The 17,676-nt window shown below is 44.6% G+C and overlaps 1 protein-coding gene across 1 annotated transcript in view; it reads left to right on the top strand.

Moving 5' to 3' along the window:
- LOC147749119 (transmembrane protease serine 12-like) overlaps positions 1-17,676 on the top strand; it is a 516,520-nt gene that overhangs the window by 372,758 nt on the left and 126,086 nt on the right. Inside the window, exon 4 of the mRNA XM_086929464.1 lies at positions 10,592-10,734. Within this exon, the coding sequence (XP_086785590.1) occupies positions 10,592-10,734 (143 nt within the window). The remainder of the gene's footprint in view (positions 1-10,591; positions 10,735-17,676) is intronic.

The raw sequence follows: 17,676 nt of genomic DNA, 5'->3' as shown, positions 1-17,676 counted from the left end.
TCGCAGTGGCGGGCTATCTTCTGGTGATCTCCGCAGCTCAACACCGCCTCTCGGATCGTCCCACACAGGGGCACAGTCGCTGCCTCCGGTAGCCCTGCGCCGTCTCTCACAAAATGGCGGGTCCGGCCACCGCCGGGGAGGAAAGTTCACTCAAGGTCGCAGCGGGACACCGGCAGCCGCCAAAGACAGCTGGAACAGGCCCCGGGGGTCTCAGGCCACCAGCACTTACTTTCTGGGGGCTGCTGTGGGGGGTACAGGCGAATTAAAGGTCAGGATGGGGGATTTGAGCCGGGAGCCTCACTCGGCAACGTCTGTCCCGGTCGCCATCTTGGCCACACCCCTCCGAAAACGTTTTTTGAAAAATTCCCATACTTTTCAGGGTTTAATCACACTGATCCAGAAATGTTTTATTTCAAGATGTTAAATAAGACAGGAATGAAAAACATGCGGACAAATACTAAATTGATTTATTCAGAAAAATTTTATGACAAAATGTCAACATTTGTTTTGAGTTTTGGAAAAACAGCATTGAAACAAAAACCATCTGGGGAACAAAAGAATGGCAGGTACAAGGTCTAGAAGCATTATTCAGAGCCTGCATGATCCCAGAACAAATAAAGTTCCTGAATGACACAATTCAGCAAACAACATGTCTTGGCTTAGCTAAGATAAAAGATTTAAATAACCCGTCTTTACCAAAACCTATGCCTGATAGAAACACCACTACAGATGAGGGGTTAGACGTGTCCTATATTTTAAAACAAAACAGAACAAATCCTGATTAGAAAAAAATGGTTGATCTGGCCCATAGACACAAATAACTGTCAAAATAGATTCCTGAACAAAATACAGGGGTTCAAACAGAACAGGCCAGACCCTAGATATTCCCAGAGACAACATCCAGGGATAGTAACAACATATAGTGTAGGAAAACTATGCCTTGACTGGCTACAGAAATCCACACTTCCCGAAATAAAGCAACACTTAACTTTACTTAAAGAAGGTGCTGACTTGCGAGATTTCATAATGGGACCTCGCAAACAGCGTCAAAAACGTTTCATATACGCCGGTATATACGCAGCTTACAATGAAGCTTGGAAATTGAAACAAATTGAAACTGCAGAAAAAATACGGGAAATTGACCGTATCAATTTGGAGAAATCACTTTCTGTAGTGGACAATGGGCTAACGACTCTGTCCTCTAGAATCTATTCACTGGACAGCATCGTATCATCTGCTATTGATATAATAGAGCAGGACATGCTAATTTACAGCATGGCCTATCCCAATTATGTTCTATTGTACAGCTAGGTTGGACGTTACAAAACCTGCGTTCAGGCTACGTGCCGTTTAATCAACACAACGTCATTGTTTTCTATCTTTAACCTTACTGATAAACAAATCAGTTTGGCACAAAAAGGAGCAGACTATACGATACTGAGCACTGAAAAACTTGAGAGATTACCATTGACAATGTCAGAAAGACCTGTCATTGAATGGATAATACATGGTACCATTACAATCCCGATTACGACTTTTCAGTTTCAATACTGCCAAAAATATATACCATCAGGCCTGTATGAAAGGTTGGGTAAAGGATACATCAAATCGACCTGGAATTTACCTTATACACACAAATGTTACAGTGAAGGAAAAAAAGAGGTGTTTCTTAGTGTTAATGATTGTAAAAAATCACTAAGCAGTACACTCCTGTGTCAAGGTATTAATGGATTAATGGATCATCTCCTTCCTCGACGGAAGAACACAGAGAGTCCGCCTACCACCGTACAAGTCAGAGGCCACCAAAGTCATCTGCGGCGTCCCTCAAGGATCCTCGCTGAGCCCCACCCTCTTCAACGTCTACATGAGCCCCCTCGCGGCCATCGCACGCCAACACGACCTCAACATAATCTCCTACGCCGACGACACCCAGCTGATCCTCTCCCTGACCAACGACCCCGCCGCCACCAGAGCCAATCTGCACGAAGGGATGAAAGAGGTAGCCGAGTGGATGACGACCAGCCGCCTGAAACTGAACTCAGACAAGACGGAGGTCCTCATCCTGGGCTCCTCGCCCTCCGCCTGGGACGACTCCTGGTGGCCTCCCGCCCTGGGCACCGCACCCAAACCGACAGACCACGCACGCAACCTGGGCTTCATCCTGGACTCCTCCCTCTCCATGACCAGGCAAGTGTACACCGTCTCCTCGGCGTGCTTCAACATCCTACGCATGCTACGGAAGATCTTCTGGTGGATCCCCACCGAGACCAGGAAGACCGTCACCCAGGCCCTCGTCACCAGTCGACTGGACTACGGCAACGCCCTCTACGCCGGTACCACCGCCAAGCTCCAGAAGAGACTCCAGCGGATCCAGAACGCCTCAGCCAGACTCATCCTCGACATCCCACGAACCAGCCATATCTCCAGACATCTGAGAGACCTGCATTGGCTCCCCGTCAACAAAAGAATCACCTTCCGCCTCCTCACCCACGCACACAAAGCCCTACACGACCAAGGCCCGAGCTACCTCAACAACCGAATCAACTTCTACGCTCCCAAACGCCACCTCCGATCAGCCAACCACGCCCTCGCCGCCGTCCCCCGCATCCGAAGAGCGACAACAGGAGGAAGGTCCTTCTCCTACCTGGCCGCCAAGACCTGGAACTCCCTCCCGACCGACCTGCGCCTGACCCAAGACCACCTCTCCTTCAGGAAGAAGTTGAAGACCTGGCTGTTCGAGCAGTAACGGCACCCCCTCCCCCCAGCGCCTTGAGACCCTACGGGTAAGTAGTGCGCTCTATAAATGTCTTTGATTGATTGATTGATTAACTTGCATGGGGCCTGTGAATGTTCTTCGAACAACCTTTCATGTCATCTTCAGGGCACCCCTACTACACAGATAGAGCCATTTTTCAGACAGCTTTCCAATGGTAGCTACGTTTTAATAAGTGATCACAGCTGCTGTGGCATGGTGCCAGGAAAAGCCTATCTCGTAACTGTGATGGCCAGGGTCATTTGCTGTATGCAAGTATTGTATCCAAACAGCAATCCAGACGTGGGGGGGGCAATATGGCCTTATGTGAATATCTCTTCTATTCGAATTGATACTTTAAGCAGAATGAAGTCTATTCTTTTACAGACAACTGTGCCTTTAACCCCGTCCAAAGAGACACATGACCTGCAAGTTGCAAGGACAGAGGCAGAGATACATACCCTATTATCGACAAATTGCCCGGTGCATTTTGTAGAAATGTTAAGTCAAATCTTATACATGTCAGATACCAGTGGCATCGGACATGTATTTAAGACAATTATTTCGGGACTGCTAACACCCTTCGAAGCAGTTCTTGGCATCTTCCCGAATTTTGTGCATTCATTCTTCGGTGGCCTGCCTCTTATTTTGGGACTCGTAGCAGGAATTTTATTTTTGTTCCTCCTGCTCCAATATGGCAAGCCAAGTCATAGACAAACCTCTGGCAATGATGGAAGAAACGATCCTAGCAATACGATATCAAGACCGTATCACGGTACTCGGATTGGTCCGGCTAAGAGATCTGAATATTACCTGGTTTCTTTCATTCAGACCAATTTGGCAAAATTGCATCTTACCTGTGCTTCGATGTCTGCTATGCGGAGAAGAATGCGTGTTGGATGTCTGTCTTACACTACCATCAGCAGTACCAATGGATATCAACGCTTTGTCCTGTAACGACTCATGCAACGTGTTATCCCCAGCGGCTACCTATTCTGATGACGGCATTCGTTGAGACTTCACCATTACGATTAAGTGTCGGTGAGGTACGAGATGAAAGCGGCACCACACAGGTACAACCTTCTGTGAACATTGCTGATCCTGACATCGATGATGGCAATGCATCGCACATATGCACTATTTCCACCTTTTCGGAGTTGGCCCAACTTTCACCTACTGTTGTAGACAAATTTTTTACCGGCCTATCAGAAGTAATGTTCTTCCCTAACAACAAGAACAATATTTGACAAAATGAGCTCAAAGCGTTCCCTGAACTCTGAATTCGGCCTTCAGTTTTTGATAAACAGAACTCCAAAAAGACAGTGACACTATTTTTTTTTTATCCCTTCCCGAGAACGAAATTATTTTACCCTAATTTCCAAAATATTTAACATTTTTTGGCACATGGTACTCTGCTTAAAGTAGAACTATTCTTAGAGAACAGAAGTTCTATTTTTAGAGACTCCAGAGACAATATTTTGAATTAGCCTCTAGCATATGTACAATGTTATATAACTTTGTGATGAAATGGTCTCGATTTTCTTTCTGTATTCAGAGCCATTTCATAAATGTAATTTTTGCAAATTCATTCAGCCTATGTTCATATTTGCATTTCCTGAATGATAACTCTGCTTAAAAGAGTACAGTATAATACTCATTTCGTGTATCTATACCATTTCAAATGCATTTCATTGTATTTTGGGGTGGGTTGGAAAACACATGCATACCTATATGTTTATATATTGCTTAGTATTTAGTAATGATGGACATTATACGTGGAGTGGGTGTTGTGAATGTATCTAGGACCCTAATTAAATATTCCTGATTCATGACTTCATGCGGTTATGATAAATCATGTCCTAATGAAGACATACGAATCTTTCCCATATTCAGTAATAGCCCACGCAACCCAAATACGGCAAGGCTACTTCCTTAGATTCCTAGAGAGCACAACGAGTTCTTTCGACACACCAAACCTTCAGCAACCTGGGAATTCCCCATGTCTTTGCTTTTATTTGTCATTGAACTCCTGCGAGCACTAAAGGAACAGTCAGTTCTTAGTGACATCTTTTATTGACGTCTTATGTCCAACCTTACGTCAAACACGGCACCTTCCAGGTATAAATATACCAACACTTGCCTTAAGCAACACACGGTGGTGTGGAGCAGAGTGGCTATCTACTTATCCGAAGCCCAGCTGATGCGAGAGCCGAAGGAAGCCGCCCTCCCCTTTGACACACTGGAGAAGCTGCCTTTTCTCATGCTGAGAAATCCAGCTTTGGTGTTTCCAGTCACCTTTGCGGGTTACTGGGAGATCGAGTCCTGAGAAACGAGATACAAGACCTCCTTCATTCTATAACCAAGGTACGGAGCTGATTCAAACCTTAGAGAGAATTCTAGATTCAGATTCTTGGCAAAAAACCCAACTTAACTTAAAACTGCAACTTACTTACTCCTTCCCACGTATTAGGCTTAGGTCAGGTACACCGGGGTAGGCGTATCTTAGAAGCACCAGTTGAGTTCGTTAGTCAATGTTTTTATGTATGTAAATATTTTATCTGTTTTAAAGAATCATATGGCTAAGAAACCATGTCAATGCTTTTACAGTATTATTTTATAATACTCCTTTTACTGTACGCACTTTACTTCATGATAAGTATTGCAATTGTGGCAATTCATTTCTCTTGCATGAGAAAGAAGACTGCTCAATAAAATAACACCTTTTATTGAAAACGCCCGTCTCTCTATTTTTCTGCGCCCTGGTGAAATTAAGCATGCACGATTGACTGAGTGAAATAGCTGTCTATTGTTTTCACACGACTCTGGAGATACACTCCTTATTCTGGGGGAGCAAACTTGTCATGTTATATGGTTGTCAGAAGCTAATCCTTTCTTGTCTAAATCAGGGAAGTTAACCCCTCCCTATTCATTCAAAAAAGTTTCTAGCGACCTCTGAGCTAGCTGGCAAACACTAATTAAGTCTAACATAGTCAGTAGAGACCTAGATGACCTCAGTCCTACGTCTACACTGCTGTTTATGTTATTCCAATGCGCAGAGCCTATTGGGAATATAGGAACTACACTACACTGGGAGGTGGACTGCTCTGACGGACAACTTGCGAGCCAGAAGCCAATGCCAGATGCGTTGGGCTTCCAATGAAAGAGTCCTTGAGCGTGTTCCCCCCTGCTTGTTCAAGTAGTACATTGTGGTGGTGTTGTCTGTCTGTACCAATACTGAAGCTTCTTAAAGCGAGGAAAGGAATGCTTTGAGGGCTAGGTGGACTGCTCTCAACTCCAACATGTTGATGTGGTAGGTACTTTCTTTGGAAGACCACAGACCCTGCATTTGGAGCTGACCCATGTGCGTTCCCCAGCCTTGCAGAGAAGCATCTGTGATTAATGTCTGTGCAGGAGGAGGTTGGTGGAACAGAACTCCCACCTACATATTCTGCTTCTTTGTCCACCACGGAATGGAAACTCGAGCTGCTTCTGACAGAGTAATCTTGTCATCCCAGTGAGCTGACTGTTGGTCCCATTTGCCCTCCAGATCATGCTGAAGAGGACGCATCCGAAGCCTGGCATTCGGGACCAGGAAAATGCATGATGCCATCAACCCTAGCAGGGAGGCAATTTTCCGCACTTTCTGAGCCTTGTTGCGAAGTACCAGCTGACACTTCTGAGTAATAGAACACTGTCTCTCTCCTCCGAAGGAAACACTTTGGCTACCTCAGAGTCTAGCAGAGCTCCTAGGAAGTGAATCTTCTGGGTGGGCTGAGAGACTGACTTGTTGAAGTTGACATGCAGTCCCAGCCTCTGACAGAGCTCGATGCAGGTCTGGAATTGACTACTTACACTGTCTGGGGAAGGACCTTTCATCAGCCAATCGTCCAGGTATGGGTACACAAGACCCCCTGCGGCGTAGTGCAGCTGCTACTACTGCAACACGCTTCGTGAACACCCGGGGAGCCGACTTCAACCCAAACGGAAGGACCTTGAACTGGTAGTGGGAGGTCCCCACCCGGAACCGAAGGAATCTCCTGTGATTGAGGTGTATCGGGATATGAAAGTAGGCATCTTGTAGGTCCAGCGAACACATCCAATCTCCCCTCCTGAGATGTGGATATATTTGATGAAGTGCCAACATGCGAACTCGATCTTTTTTGACATGCAGGTTGAGTGTTCTCAAGTCCAGAATGGGTCTGCATTCTGCCTTTTGGCCCTTTTTTCTGACCAGAAAATATTGTGAGTGCACTCCTTTCCCCCTTTAAGGCATTGGCACCCTCTCGATGGCTGACTTTTCGAGGAGTGTAGCTACTTCTTTTTTTAAAAGGTGTAGTTGATGATTTGATGTTGGCATTAGAGGAACTGATGGAGGCAAACAATGGAAACGAAGACATTATCCATTCTGAAGTGTAGTAAACACCCAACAGTCTTTAGTAATGGCTTGCCACTCTTCCCTGTGATGCGCGATGCTTCCCCCACTGGAGTGGTCCACGGCGCTGGGTGAAGGAAGGACTCATTGCTTGGACTGGACTTTGTTGGAATTGTTGCCCTGGAGCTGATTTCCTCCTCCTCTGGAATTACGCCTGCCTTTGAACTGAGACTTCTGCTGTCCCTGCTGGTCTTGACCCTTCTGCCAGTGAGGGGTTTGAACCCGCTGTTTAGAAGAGCCCTTGTTGTAGGAGCGATATTTCTTTTTGAACTCCTTCTTTTTCTCAAGCCCTACAGCTTTGAGAGTGTCCAACTCTGCCTTCATGCGCTGCATTTCCTCATCAGTACTTGTCCCAAACAATGATGTTCCTGAAAAAGGCAAGTTCAAGATCCGAGCTTGAGCCTCTGGTTTCAAAGCTGCGAGGCAACCAGGAGGATCTCCTTGCAGATATCCATGCCCTGCGAGGGTAGCTCCGTCCGCTGCGGCGCTAATGACTTGAATGACTTGGGGCTAGCCAAGATTTTGGCGACCAGACTGCGCACAGTCATTATGTCAAGAATAGATCCTGATTAATCTGGCCCCATAAAAGAACCCGCCTTGAACTGCGACACTTATTCAGAATACTTTCCGAAACTAAGAAACCTCAGACAGAACAGGCGGTGGTAATATCCCTTGATGCTAAAATGGTGTTTAACAGTTTGCAGTGGAACTATATGTTTGCTTCACTGATGAGGCTGGGCCTGTGCCTGAAATTTTGTGAGTGGGTCCAACTCCTTTATACGGAATTATTGGCCAGAGTGAGAGTTAATGGAGCGGTTTCCCGGGTTGTTGCCCAGCACAGGGGTACGAGACGGATATGCCCCCCTCTCCAATGCTATTTGCCCTGGCGCTAGAGTCACTTTTGGCCTGGGTGAGACAAGACCCACTGCTGTGGGGAGTGAGCTGTGGGAGTGGGAGGAACATATCTCACTCACTGTGGATGATATCCTACTATACTTATCTAATCCCACCCTCTCTACTGACAGGATCCTACATATATCTGATCTATTCAGTAGCTTTTCAAGATAGCGTTATCAATTGGACCAAGTCCTTGATTTTTCCCCTGTCGGGAGTCGACCCGCGTCTCCTTCGATCATGCACAGCACCTACGGTAAGGTGAAGCTTCTTATATCTAGGGATACACATTACCCAAGACCCTCAAGAATTTATACGTGAGAATCTTAGCCCACAACTAGAAAGACTGAAAGGGGACACCATACAATGCACTGGGGTACTTTGCCGCTATCTCTGATGGGAAGAATTGAGCTATATAAGATGATATACGTGCTTCAAAATACACCAAACAGAGTCCCACAGGAGTTCCTCCAGAAAATAGAATACAACGTCCATACATTGTTATGGAAGGGGGGGAACACTGTGTATTGCACTCTCCAAACTCCAGAGGGGGGTCTACGACCTGGGGATAGCGGTGCCAGACCTAACTAAATACTCCTTGTGATTAATGACTGGGTCTTTGCAGATAGACAGGAACCAGTGTACAGGGCAGATTGGGCGGGGATGGTGCAGAAGGACCATGAGGCCATCCTGTATCAGAGATGGAGCGAGAGTTACCGCCACATACCCACACAGTAGTTAGAATTTAGAGAGAGGCCATGAGGTTCTTGGGGTGGGTGGTAGACTAAACAACATGACCCTGCTCAGAGATTGCGACCTACTGCATGAGGTGCGTGGACTGAAAGATCTCTCGGAAGAAGAACTCATAGGAATAGAACACTTGGGTGATGTCTGGCGAGATCAAGCTTATGTATTGTTTGGAACCCTAAGTAGGGAGTTGAATTGAGAGAAACGGAGGGATAAAAACATTTACAGCTGGGGCATGCCCTGAAGAGGCACATACAGAAGGGTGAGCAGCTGCCAGTGGCTTTGCCTCTGGAGGATCGTTTCCACACGGAGTGTATACCAATCAGGTGATCTCAGTTATACATCGTTAGCTGGTCAACAACTCCCCTTGTCCGCTGGTGAAGTTAAGGGAGACCTGGATAGGAGATCTTGGGAATCTAGATGATGAGGACTGGGTGCATGAGCTAGCCATTTGAGCTAGGTTTCGCTTCGTCCAACCTAGACTACTACACCGCTCTTACTATTTGCTGACCTGTTTGTCCAAAATTGAGAGGTCGTCTACATTTACTTGATCACAGGGATGTGGGCAGGAGAGTACATTTTTTCATATCCTGTGTGGAAATGCCCAAAATTACTAGAACATTTGAAGGCTGTCACTGGGGTCATGTCCAGGGTACTGTTGTTTCAAATCCCATTGTATGTGAAATGGCTTCTGCTGGCGGTGTCGGAGGAGGAATCCTGACAAAAATATCAGAAACTGTGGCTACTGCTGGCAGTCGGGTGGCCAAGAGGAATATAGCTAGGGCTTGGGGGAGTGCACAACCTCCAGGACTGAGGGAATGGAAGTCTGACCCAGATTGGCGCCAAAAAGCATAAAAGATAGTTTATCAAAGCAGGGGCAGCCCGAGAAAGTGGGGGAAGGTGTGGGGTGCCTGGCAGGAATACAGGGTTTTTGAGAAGTAGGGGGAATAAGTGAGGGGGCCAAAGCTAGACAGTATCTGTGGAAAATTGCTTGCTGACATGTACACTGAGATGGACTGGTTAAGCGCCCCTACTGATTGTGCCCAGGATCATGCATTTTGGAATATGCTCTTTGTGACCACCATGTATGTATCATGATAAAAGAAATAGTTTGGTTGTATGTATTATATGATGGGCATGATTCTAAGAAAAAGATTTTTAAAGAAATACCAATACAGGGGCACTGGTAAATTTGGGGGTCTGGAAAAACTCAGTTATGGGAATTTCGGGAGTAACATGCGGGAGGCAATGCTTCCGGCGAAGTACTTCCTAGCAGTAGGGTTATTGCAGATGTCAAAATATTGACAGGACCTGCAACTCTTGCTAACTGTCGCCCCATCAGGATTACAGCAAGGCTCTTAAAGAGGCCCATAGCTTTTTAGATCAAATGGTATGCCTCATACATATTGATCTGCAAGTATCTTTAAAAGCATGCCCTTACAAAACTATGCACACATTGTAATGGTGTAACAGCCTTTTCTTACTTTAAACCCTTTAAGATGTTTACCACTGTCATTTTGATTAAATAAATGTAAAAAATTCATGACATTTGCAAAAATTAATTTGTACAAAGCTGGTGGGAGAAAACCCGAACAATGCCAGGCACCCTATTATACATGTTTATTTAGTTTCAAGGGATCAGATGAAATTAACCTGCAAAGAGAATATGGAAATTAAAGAGTAATTTCGAGCTTGTTGTTCCTGAAAACGTATTTGGCCAAAACACAGAATCTATACAAATAAAATTGTTTTATCTTCTATTTTAGGCTCAATATCAAAGTATCTGAAAGAAGCGCAAGTGGATATTATTCCCACGAAGATTTGTAACCAACAAGATTGGTATGCCGGCTTAGTCGTTGATACTATGATTTGTGCTGGTTTTGAAAGAGGAGGAATTGACTCTTGTCAGGTAGCTGATTTTCTACATGATTTTTAGATACTTGTACCTGTCTGCTTCCTTTACTATTCCTGCAGAATGAGAATTAGGGACCAACACCGTATTCTCGTTTTCAAGGTGTTATCTCCCAGAACTGATTCTAACAAGCTCTTAAACAGTGTTTAGCAAAAGGCCAAATAGGAAGTTGTAAACCTTTTACAACAATCATGCTGGAATCCAGTCTAACCACCATAGAGTTCCCCAGAGTGTAAGTGACTATACTAATTTCATCATTCAAGATTGGAGGGTGTAAGGGCGAGAATCTTCTGGGCTACATTTTTCAATGTGTTTTTTCCGAAGTCTTGAAAATGTTGACCCCAAGTCATACAGCAAGGGAATAAACATCCACAGTGTCAACATCAAAGACATTTTTAATTGTCAGGTTCAACCCGCTAAAAAGGTGATTAAGACTGGCAAGCACAAAATGACCTCGGAATACCCAGGATGCATTCAGTACCTGACACTTCTTGACCACAAGATCAGAGACTCTGTGATGTAATGCCAGTTCCATGTGACTCTAGTTCTCTTCCACTGGATTTGACTGGTGAACTATTCGAGGAAAATGACACGCAATGAAAGTCAGTCCTCAATTTCCTCCCTACCTTTTCAGATGTAATGATGAGAAAAACTGCTAGACTCAGAATTCCTGCTTTTTTTGTTAGAAAACATCCACAATGTCTGAGACCCTCCTGACTTCATCTCCTCCTTGGCATCTGGTTTCTTTAGTACCTGATCTTCTGGAACCACACTGGGGACAAGTGTGGCTCCTGTGTGGCCTGAGCATTCCAAATGACAGTAGGAAAGGAAATACATGACTATGGAGCCCTTCACCGTGGACTAATTATTTTCCTGATTGTCTGATAGTGTCTGCCGAAGGGGATTTTTTTCTATGCTTCAACTCCTCCAAAAAGACAAACCAGTTGCTAAAAATTACAAACCATGGTAGAAAAGAAAATACAGGGCTATGGCGATAAGATCCTTTCGCTATGGTATGATTATTTTCCTGATTACAGTCGCTAAACATTCCAAACCAAGGTAGGAAAGGAAATACAGGGCTAAGGCGATAAGATCCTTTCTCTATGACACAATTATTTTCCTGATTTCAGTCGCTAAACATTCCAAACCAAGGTAGGAAAGGAAATACAGGGCTATGGCGATAAGATCCTTTCTCTATGATATGATTATTTTCCTGATTTCAGTCGCTAAACATTCCAAACCAAGGTAGGAAAGGAAATACAGGGCTATGGAGACAAGCCCCCTTCGCTGTGGACTGAATATTTCCCTAATTCTCTGACAGTATCTACATAAGTGATCTTTTCCTCCATTTTGACTTATCAAAAAAGGCAACCAACTCCCTTCTTTTTTTCCTGTGGCATTCTATACGTGCCACTTCTTTCACTGTCATGTGTGCAACATTTTTGTAAGTCGCCTTGGAAACTGCTAAAAAAATAAAGGGCAGATTTACAAGGAAAGTGACTCTACGTGTGCAAGCTATTTGGCTGCGCAACACTGAGTCACTTTCAAACCACAGGGATGCAACATATTTACAACAATATGTCGCATCTCTGTGCTTCCACCGGAGCTGGTGCACAAACTGCTGCCTTGCGCCGGCACAGGCACCCTTGCACATGGTGTAAAGATGCCTGCATCGTGGGGAGATTGTTTATGCGCAGGAAGGGTACCCCTTCCTGCACATAAACAATCAGAAATGGCTTTTTGCAACTTCTATGTGTGCTGCATTAGCACAGAAAGATCTGGCAAAACGTAATTGTTTTACTGATTGTTTACGTGCAGGAAGGGACACATTCCTGTACATAAATAATCACCAGAGAGGATTTTCTCTTTCTATGTGTGCTGCAGAATGCATACAGAATACATTTCTCCTCGTTGCCCATTCCTCCGTACGCCTCCCCTGGGGATGCGTAGCATTCAGATGCATTTCCAGATTTACCATTTCTTGTAAATCTGGAAATGTGTCTGGTTCCATGGGTGTTGTGTGGGAACACCCACAGCAACACCCATGGAACGCCCCTTTCACACAAAGTGCTGCATGCAAAAGGGCCATATTTACAAGAACAGGAAAAGTAATGCAGGGTGGCTTTTCCTGTCCTTGTAAATATGGGGCACTAAAATGCTTGCTGGGAAAGGGACTTGTAAATCTGCCCCAAAGACTTCAAGCTGAGCAGGGAATTTAGAAAAACCACTTAAATGGAAATGTTAAGGAGAGGATCGTGTCCAATAAAATAAGTGGCACTTCAGACTGACCGGCTAATTGATAACATCATGTTATGTCTATACAGCAATCTGCATGGCTGTATTTTACAAGCCTCAATACAGAAACCCATCACTAGAACCTGCATTTTTCTTTCTCTTACCCGTCAGTGTTTGGATTCTGCATTGACAAAAGGTCTTTAAAATAAAAATTGAAGAACAATCTCTTAAATCAGCAGGCCTCAAGCCCATTCTACATGCCGCAAAATGACTCGCGCAAGACCGGAAGAAACATGATCACATCACCCCCATCCTGAAGAAAGTTCATTGGCTCCTCTTGCTGACCTGTACCATCTTCAAAACCAGCATCATCAGTTATAAACCCAACACGAATAGCACTGCAGCTATCTTGCAGACACACTCACCATTTCTCTGCACACCCACAGCTATGACACAATCAGATTGCAGACTAAGAAGTGTAAAAAAAAATGTTTTAAAACACAGCACGTCTTTTCCATCAAGGCACCCAAGATTTGAAACAACATCCCTATATCCATCATACCGGCCCCAATAGTGCTCTAATTTAAGAAAGAGCTGAAGACTCACTCACCTCTTCTATCACTCATAAATGTTATGTGTGTCTGATCATTTACAGTGCTCCACAGCCTTCTTGATATGTTTGCTCTATAGAAATACCATATGCATACATGTATATACACTTACGAAGAATTTGTGAAACCAGTTTAGGGAGCCTTCTAGCTATTATTTTAGTCACCCGGTTCTTTCCCTCTATTAGACACAAATGCTTTTCCGAAGGCACAGACATCAATGTAAAGAAGGTGAAGGAGTCGAAAAGCAGTTTCTCTTCCCCTTACTCTCTACTCCTGAATATCCCAGTGTTTGAGAAGAGAGGGAAAAGCTACCATCTTCCGCAGGGTAAAGCGATAACAAAAGACAATGATGTGCTTACTATTTTATAAAATCCTCAGAGGCAGGGGCTCAACAGTACACCAAAGCCTCTTCTGAACCATCTATAAAGAGGTACAATTGCTACAGAATTCAAAATGTAATTCATAAAGTGATCAAGGAATTAAGGACTGGCAACATTTGAAACAGAAAACAAAATAAGTCAGACGTGATTATGCAGACAGACCCACATATTTTAGAGCTTTAGACTAGAGACAATAATGATATGAAATACTGAATATGACTATCACAAATAAAATAAAATCACAATAAGATGAACTGCTAAAAAGATGGCTGAAACAGTTATTGTTGGAATAAGAAGAGGAGAAAGGAGAAAGATACCTGAACACACCATTGCTAGAAAACATGTCAGTGTTCATAGACTAGTTTCAGTAATATTTTCTAAATGCAACATATCAAGCATAACTCATGTGCACACACTAGAAATAGAGACCCATGTTGGATCTAATCACTCTTCTCATGAACTTCATCACAGACATTTTCAAAAGAGAATATCCCAAAAGCCAAACCGCAGTCTGGATGGACTCCAGAGACTCCTACATCCACTAGATCTCAATTGTAAGTCAGGGAAAAAGGTAAATAGATATACACACTCCACTGGGCCAACCCACCAGAGCAATTGTCATCCTCCACACAGGTTGAACAAAGACACATGTCTGTTTGTAAACGGTGCAGTGCTTGGATGGCAAGAGTCAGAGTCCCATTGTCCATGTAGTAGCTTGAGAAAAATGCGCAGCAGGACGAACCGATCTTGACACACATCCATTTGTAAAAAAATAAATGCCAGGGCTGTCGACAGGAGGCCTCTGCAGCTTGCACCACCTATTCCCCCAACCAGCACTGTCGGTGACAGTACAAACACACCTGCGAACATCAAACTCCTTCAAGTGTGGCACTTGAGACAATTCCAGACCCCCAAAGCTATAGGAATGGCATGAGTTGCCAGTATTAATCATTTTAATGTAAGCAATTGTTGTTGTTCTCATTTCCAAAAACCACAGACAGCGCCACCACGTGTCAGACTGTCATAAGACCCGGTGTTGGCAATTAAGTGCTGGTGCTGGGCACCGGAAACCACCGGCTTAAATTAAGCACTGCTCACACCCCTCCCTCCATTTTGGTCATTAAGTCCAACACATATCGATATTACAACACCATGAGGCGGATGGCTCTAATTTCTTCCTTGATTGCAGTAAGCCCGAACTAAGTACTGTTCATCCTCTTCAACAATTCCCATTGGTTATTTGCAAACCAGTGGGCGTTCGCTTTCGTCTGCAAGGTGAAGAAGAGTACGAACCTCCCGCATTTACTTGTGTGTCAGAGAACAGTCTGAATTCTTCCGGAATGTCCTTGTACTAAGCCAAGCCAAAATAATCAGCAGTTCTTTTCGCTCGAGCCTGGAGCAACAGAGTTGTCTTCTTCTGTACCTAATGTTGGTACAACTCTGGCAGATCTTCTCCTGGAATGACCATGTTCAGTGTGTGTATGGTGATGAGGGAGCATAGGCCCCGCCATACGTGGATGAGCTGGGTGTAGGCAAATTCACCGCACTGCCAGTAGGCATCCATCAGCGTGGAGGTGCCCCATTGCATGTCTGATATGTGTAATATTTCCTCACAGTTCTAATTTGTGCCAAATTAAATTGTTCCTTTACCTCTGAAACACAAGGAATACAGCGTAGTTGGAGAATTTGGGGTTGCCCCTTTCATTCGAACCACGTGTAGCTATCTGTCTTAGAAGCCCATATTTCCTGACACGGGTTATCTATGCTGGTGTTCAACCCTTCCCTATGAGACTAATTTCCCTTTGTATCATCGAGGTGAATGACCCTACACTGAAACTCAATTTCTGGGATCCATTTGTTATTAAAGAAGACCACCACAGACATGCTAAGGGCCACCCTGGGACCACAGACGGAGCAGAAGTGAACATGTTTGTGCACTGGTGTGATGGCTTTTCTGGAAAGTCTTGAAGCCAAACAGTATCCTCCTCTATGGTGCCCCTTGTGCGAATTTGCCCAGTTTGGATATCGCTAGGCTCAGTGGAAACATACTGTGATGTGGGATTGTTCTCATAACGGGCCACATTCACTACTACTCTATCAGGCTCTACTCTGTTGGGTTTTATCTTGGCCATAATCCTAAATAGATACAGATGGAAAAGGCATTTTGCTTTTTCAGGGCTATCTCTTGGGACAAGTAAAGCCTGTCTGTGTCTACTGCATGCGGTATCAGGAAACAGACGTAACATGACCTGGCTGATGTCTGGCCTCCCACGGCGGTCATGTGCTGATATCATGTGTTTTGTAAGAGTGCTGTGCAGTGCGTGTGGGATGCTAGTGTTGGGTTCAGTGTAATCATAAGTCACATGGGAGATGTCCCTATGCAAGCACAGTGAAAATGTTCTGGGTGGACGCCATTTGACTAGGCAGATCTTTGGCAACGTATGGATGCGGCCACACCCATAGTAAACAGAGGGTATATAATTGTACAACAATAAATAACTTATTGAACATTGCAGGTCTTGGGATGACTTCCCTTGAGTATATAGGGATATATTGTGTTAAAAAAAAGTGGTGTTCTAGTTTTGAACCAAATCAGCTACAGTGCACAAAAGTCGAGGTCGAGGGGAACCACCACTCGAGATAGGTGCTCATAAGGACAGGCACGGTTGAGGACAAACGTGCCACCTCTGTAGCACGCTTTGTTAAAGTTTAATTAACTAGATAAAAGAGTTAAATAGAGGTGTGCTTCTCCACCCCGAGCAGATCATGACTTCCAGGGGAGACATCTGTAGTCCTCTGGTGACTGGAGGTTTTTATACTTTTGAAACAGTTCCAAAAAGTTTGCAGAAACAGTTTATGGGGGGTATGCTGTGGAAGGTTTCAGCTGCACATCGGAGAGGTGGACCCGTGCCTCTCTCTCCTCCACCTTGTGGGTGGCAGTGGTTGCGAAGATCACTCAATAAGGTACTTCAAACTTGGCTTGCTTCCATTTCATCACAAAATTGCGGATAAACATTTCCTGCCCAGGTTGAGGTGTATGATATGGTAGCTTGACAGTGGTGCACTTAGTGTTCCGATGGTTGACCTGTTTGAATAGGAACCTAGCAGTTCTGGCTAATTCAAGGAGATGCACATGCAATTCTTTCCCTAGTGCATGAGAGCTCGCCTCAGCACTTAATTTGGTCCATGTTTTTGGGATGGGTGTTCCCATCAGTCTACCAGTTGCAATTTGGCGTGGCGTAAGATGGTGATCACTGCTGGGTGTGTTCATTAGCGCAAACAGGGCTAGGGGCAGATTTGAAAGTGGAGCCATTTCTTAGGGCTGGTGCAGATTTTGCTTAATTTATATTTTTAACATGCTGTTTAGTCTCCCCATTACGCTGTTGCTTTGGGGGTGATATGCGGAGGCCAGTTTGTGTGTTATACCTAAAAGGGTGCAGATGTGATCGAACATGGAGTTGACAAAGTGCATTTCATTGTCTGATCAGAAGATGTCTGGTACCCCTCCCACCTGGGTTTCACTTTATCTGACGCAAAATGTTGCTGCTGCTTTGATGTTGCAGTGTACGCAAGAGCTGGCTTCGATCCACCTGGAGTATGGGCAGACCACTACAATTATGTATCGATACTGTAGCACCTTAAAAGGACCCATTGGTCTGGGGATGGCCAATGAAACAACCTTGAGTGTAGGTTTGGGTGAGTATAACTGGCAG

Source organism: Lissotriton vulgaris, chromosome 1_1 (genome assembly GCF_964263255.1).
Source record: "Lissotriton vulgaris chromosome 1_1, aLisVul1.2, whole genome shotgun sequence".
Taxonomy (NCBI): Eukaryota; Metazoa; Chordata; class Amphibia; order Caudata; family Salamandridae; genus Lissotriton; species Lissotriton vulgaris.
This window is presented reverse-complemented; position numbering and strand designations above follow the sequence as displayed.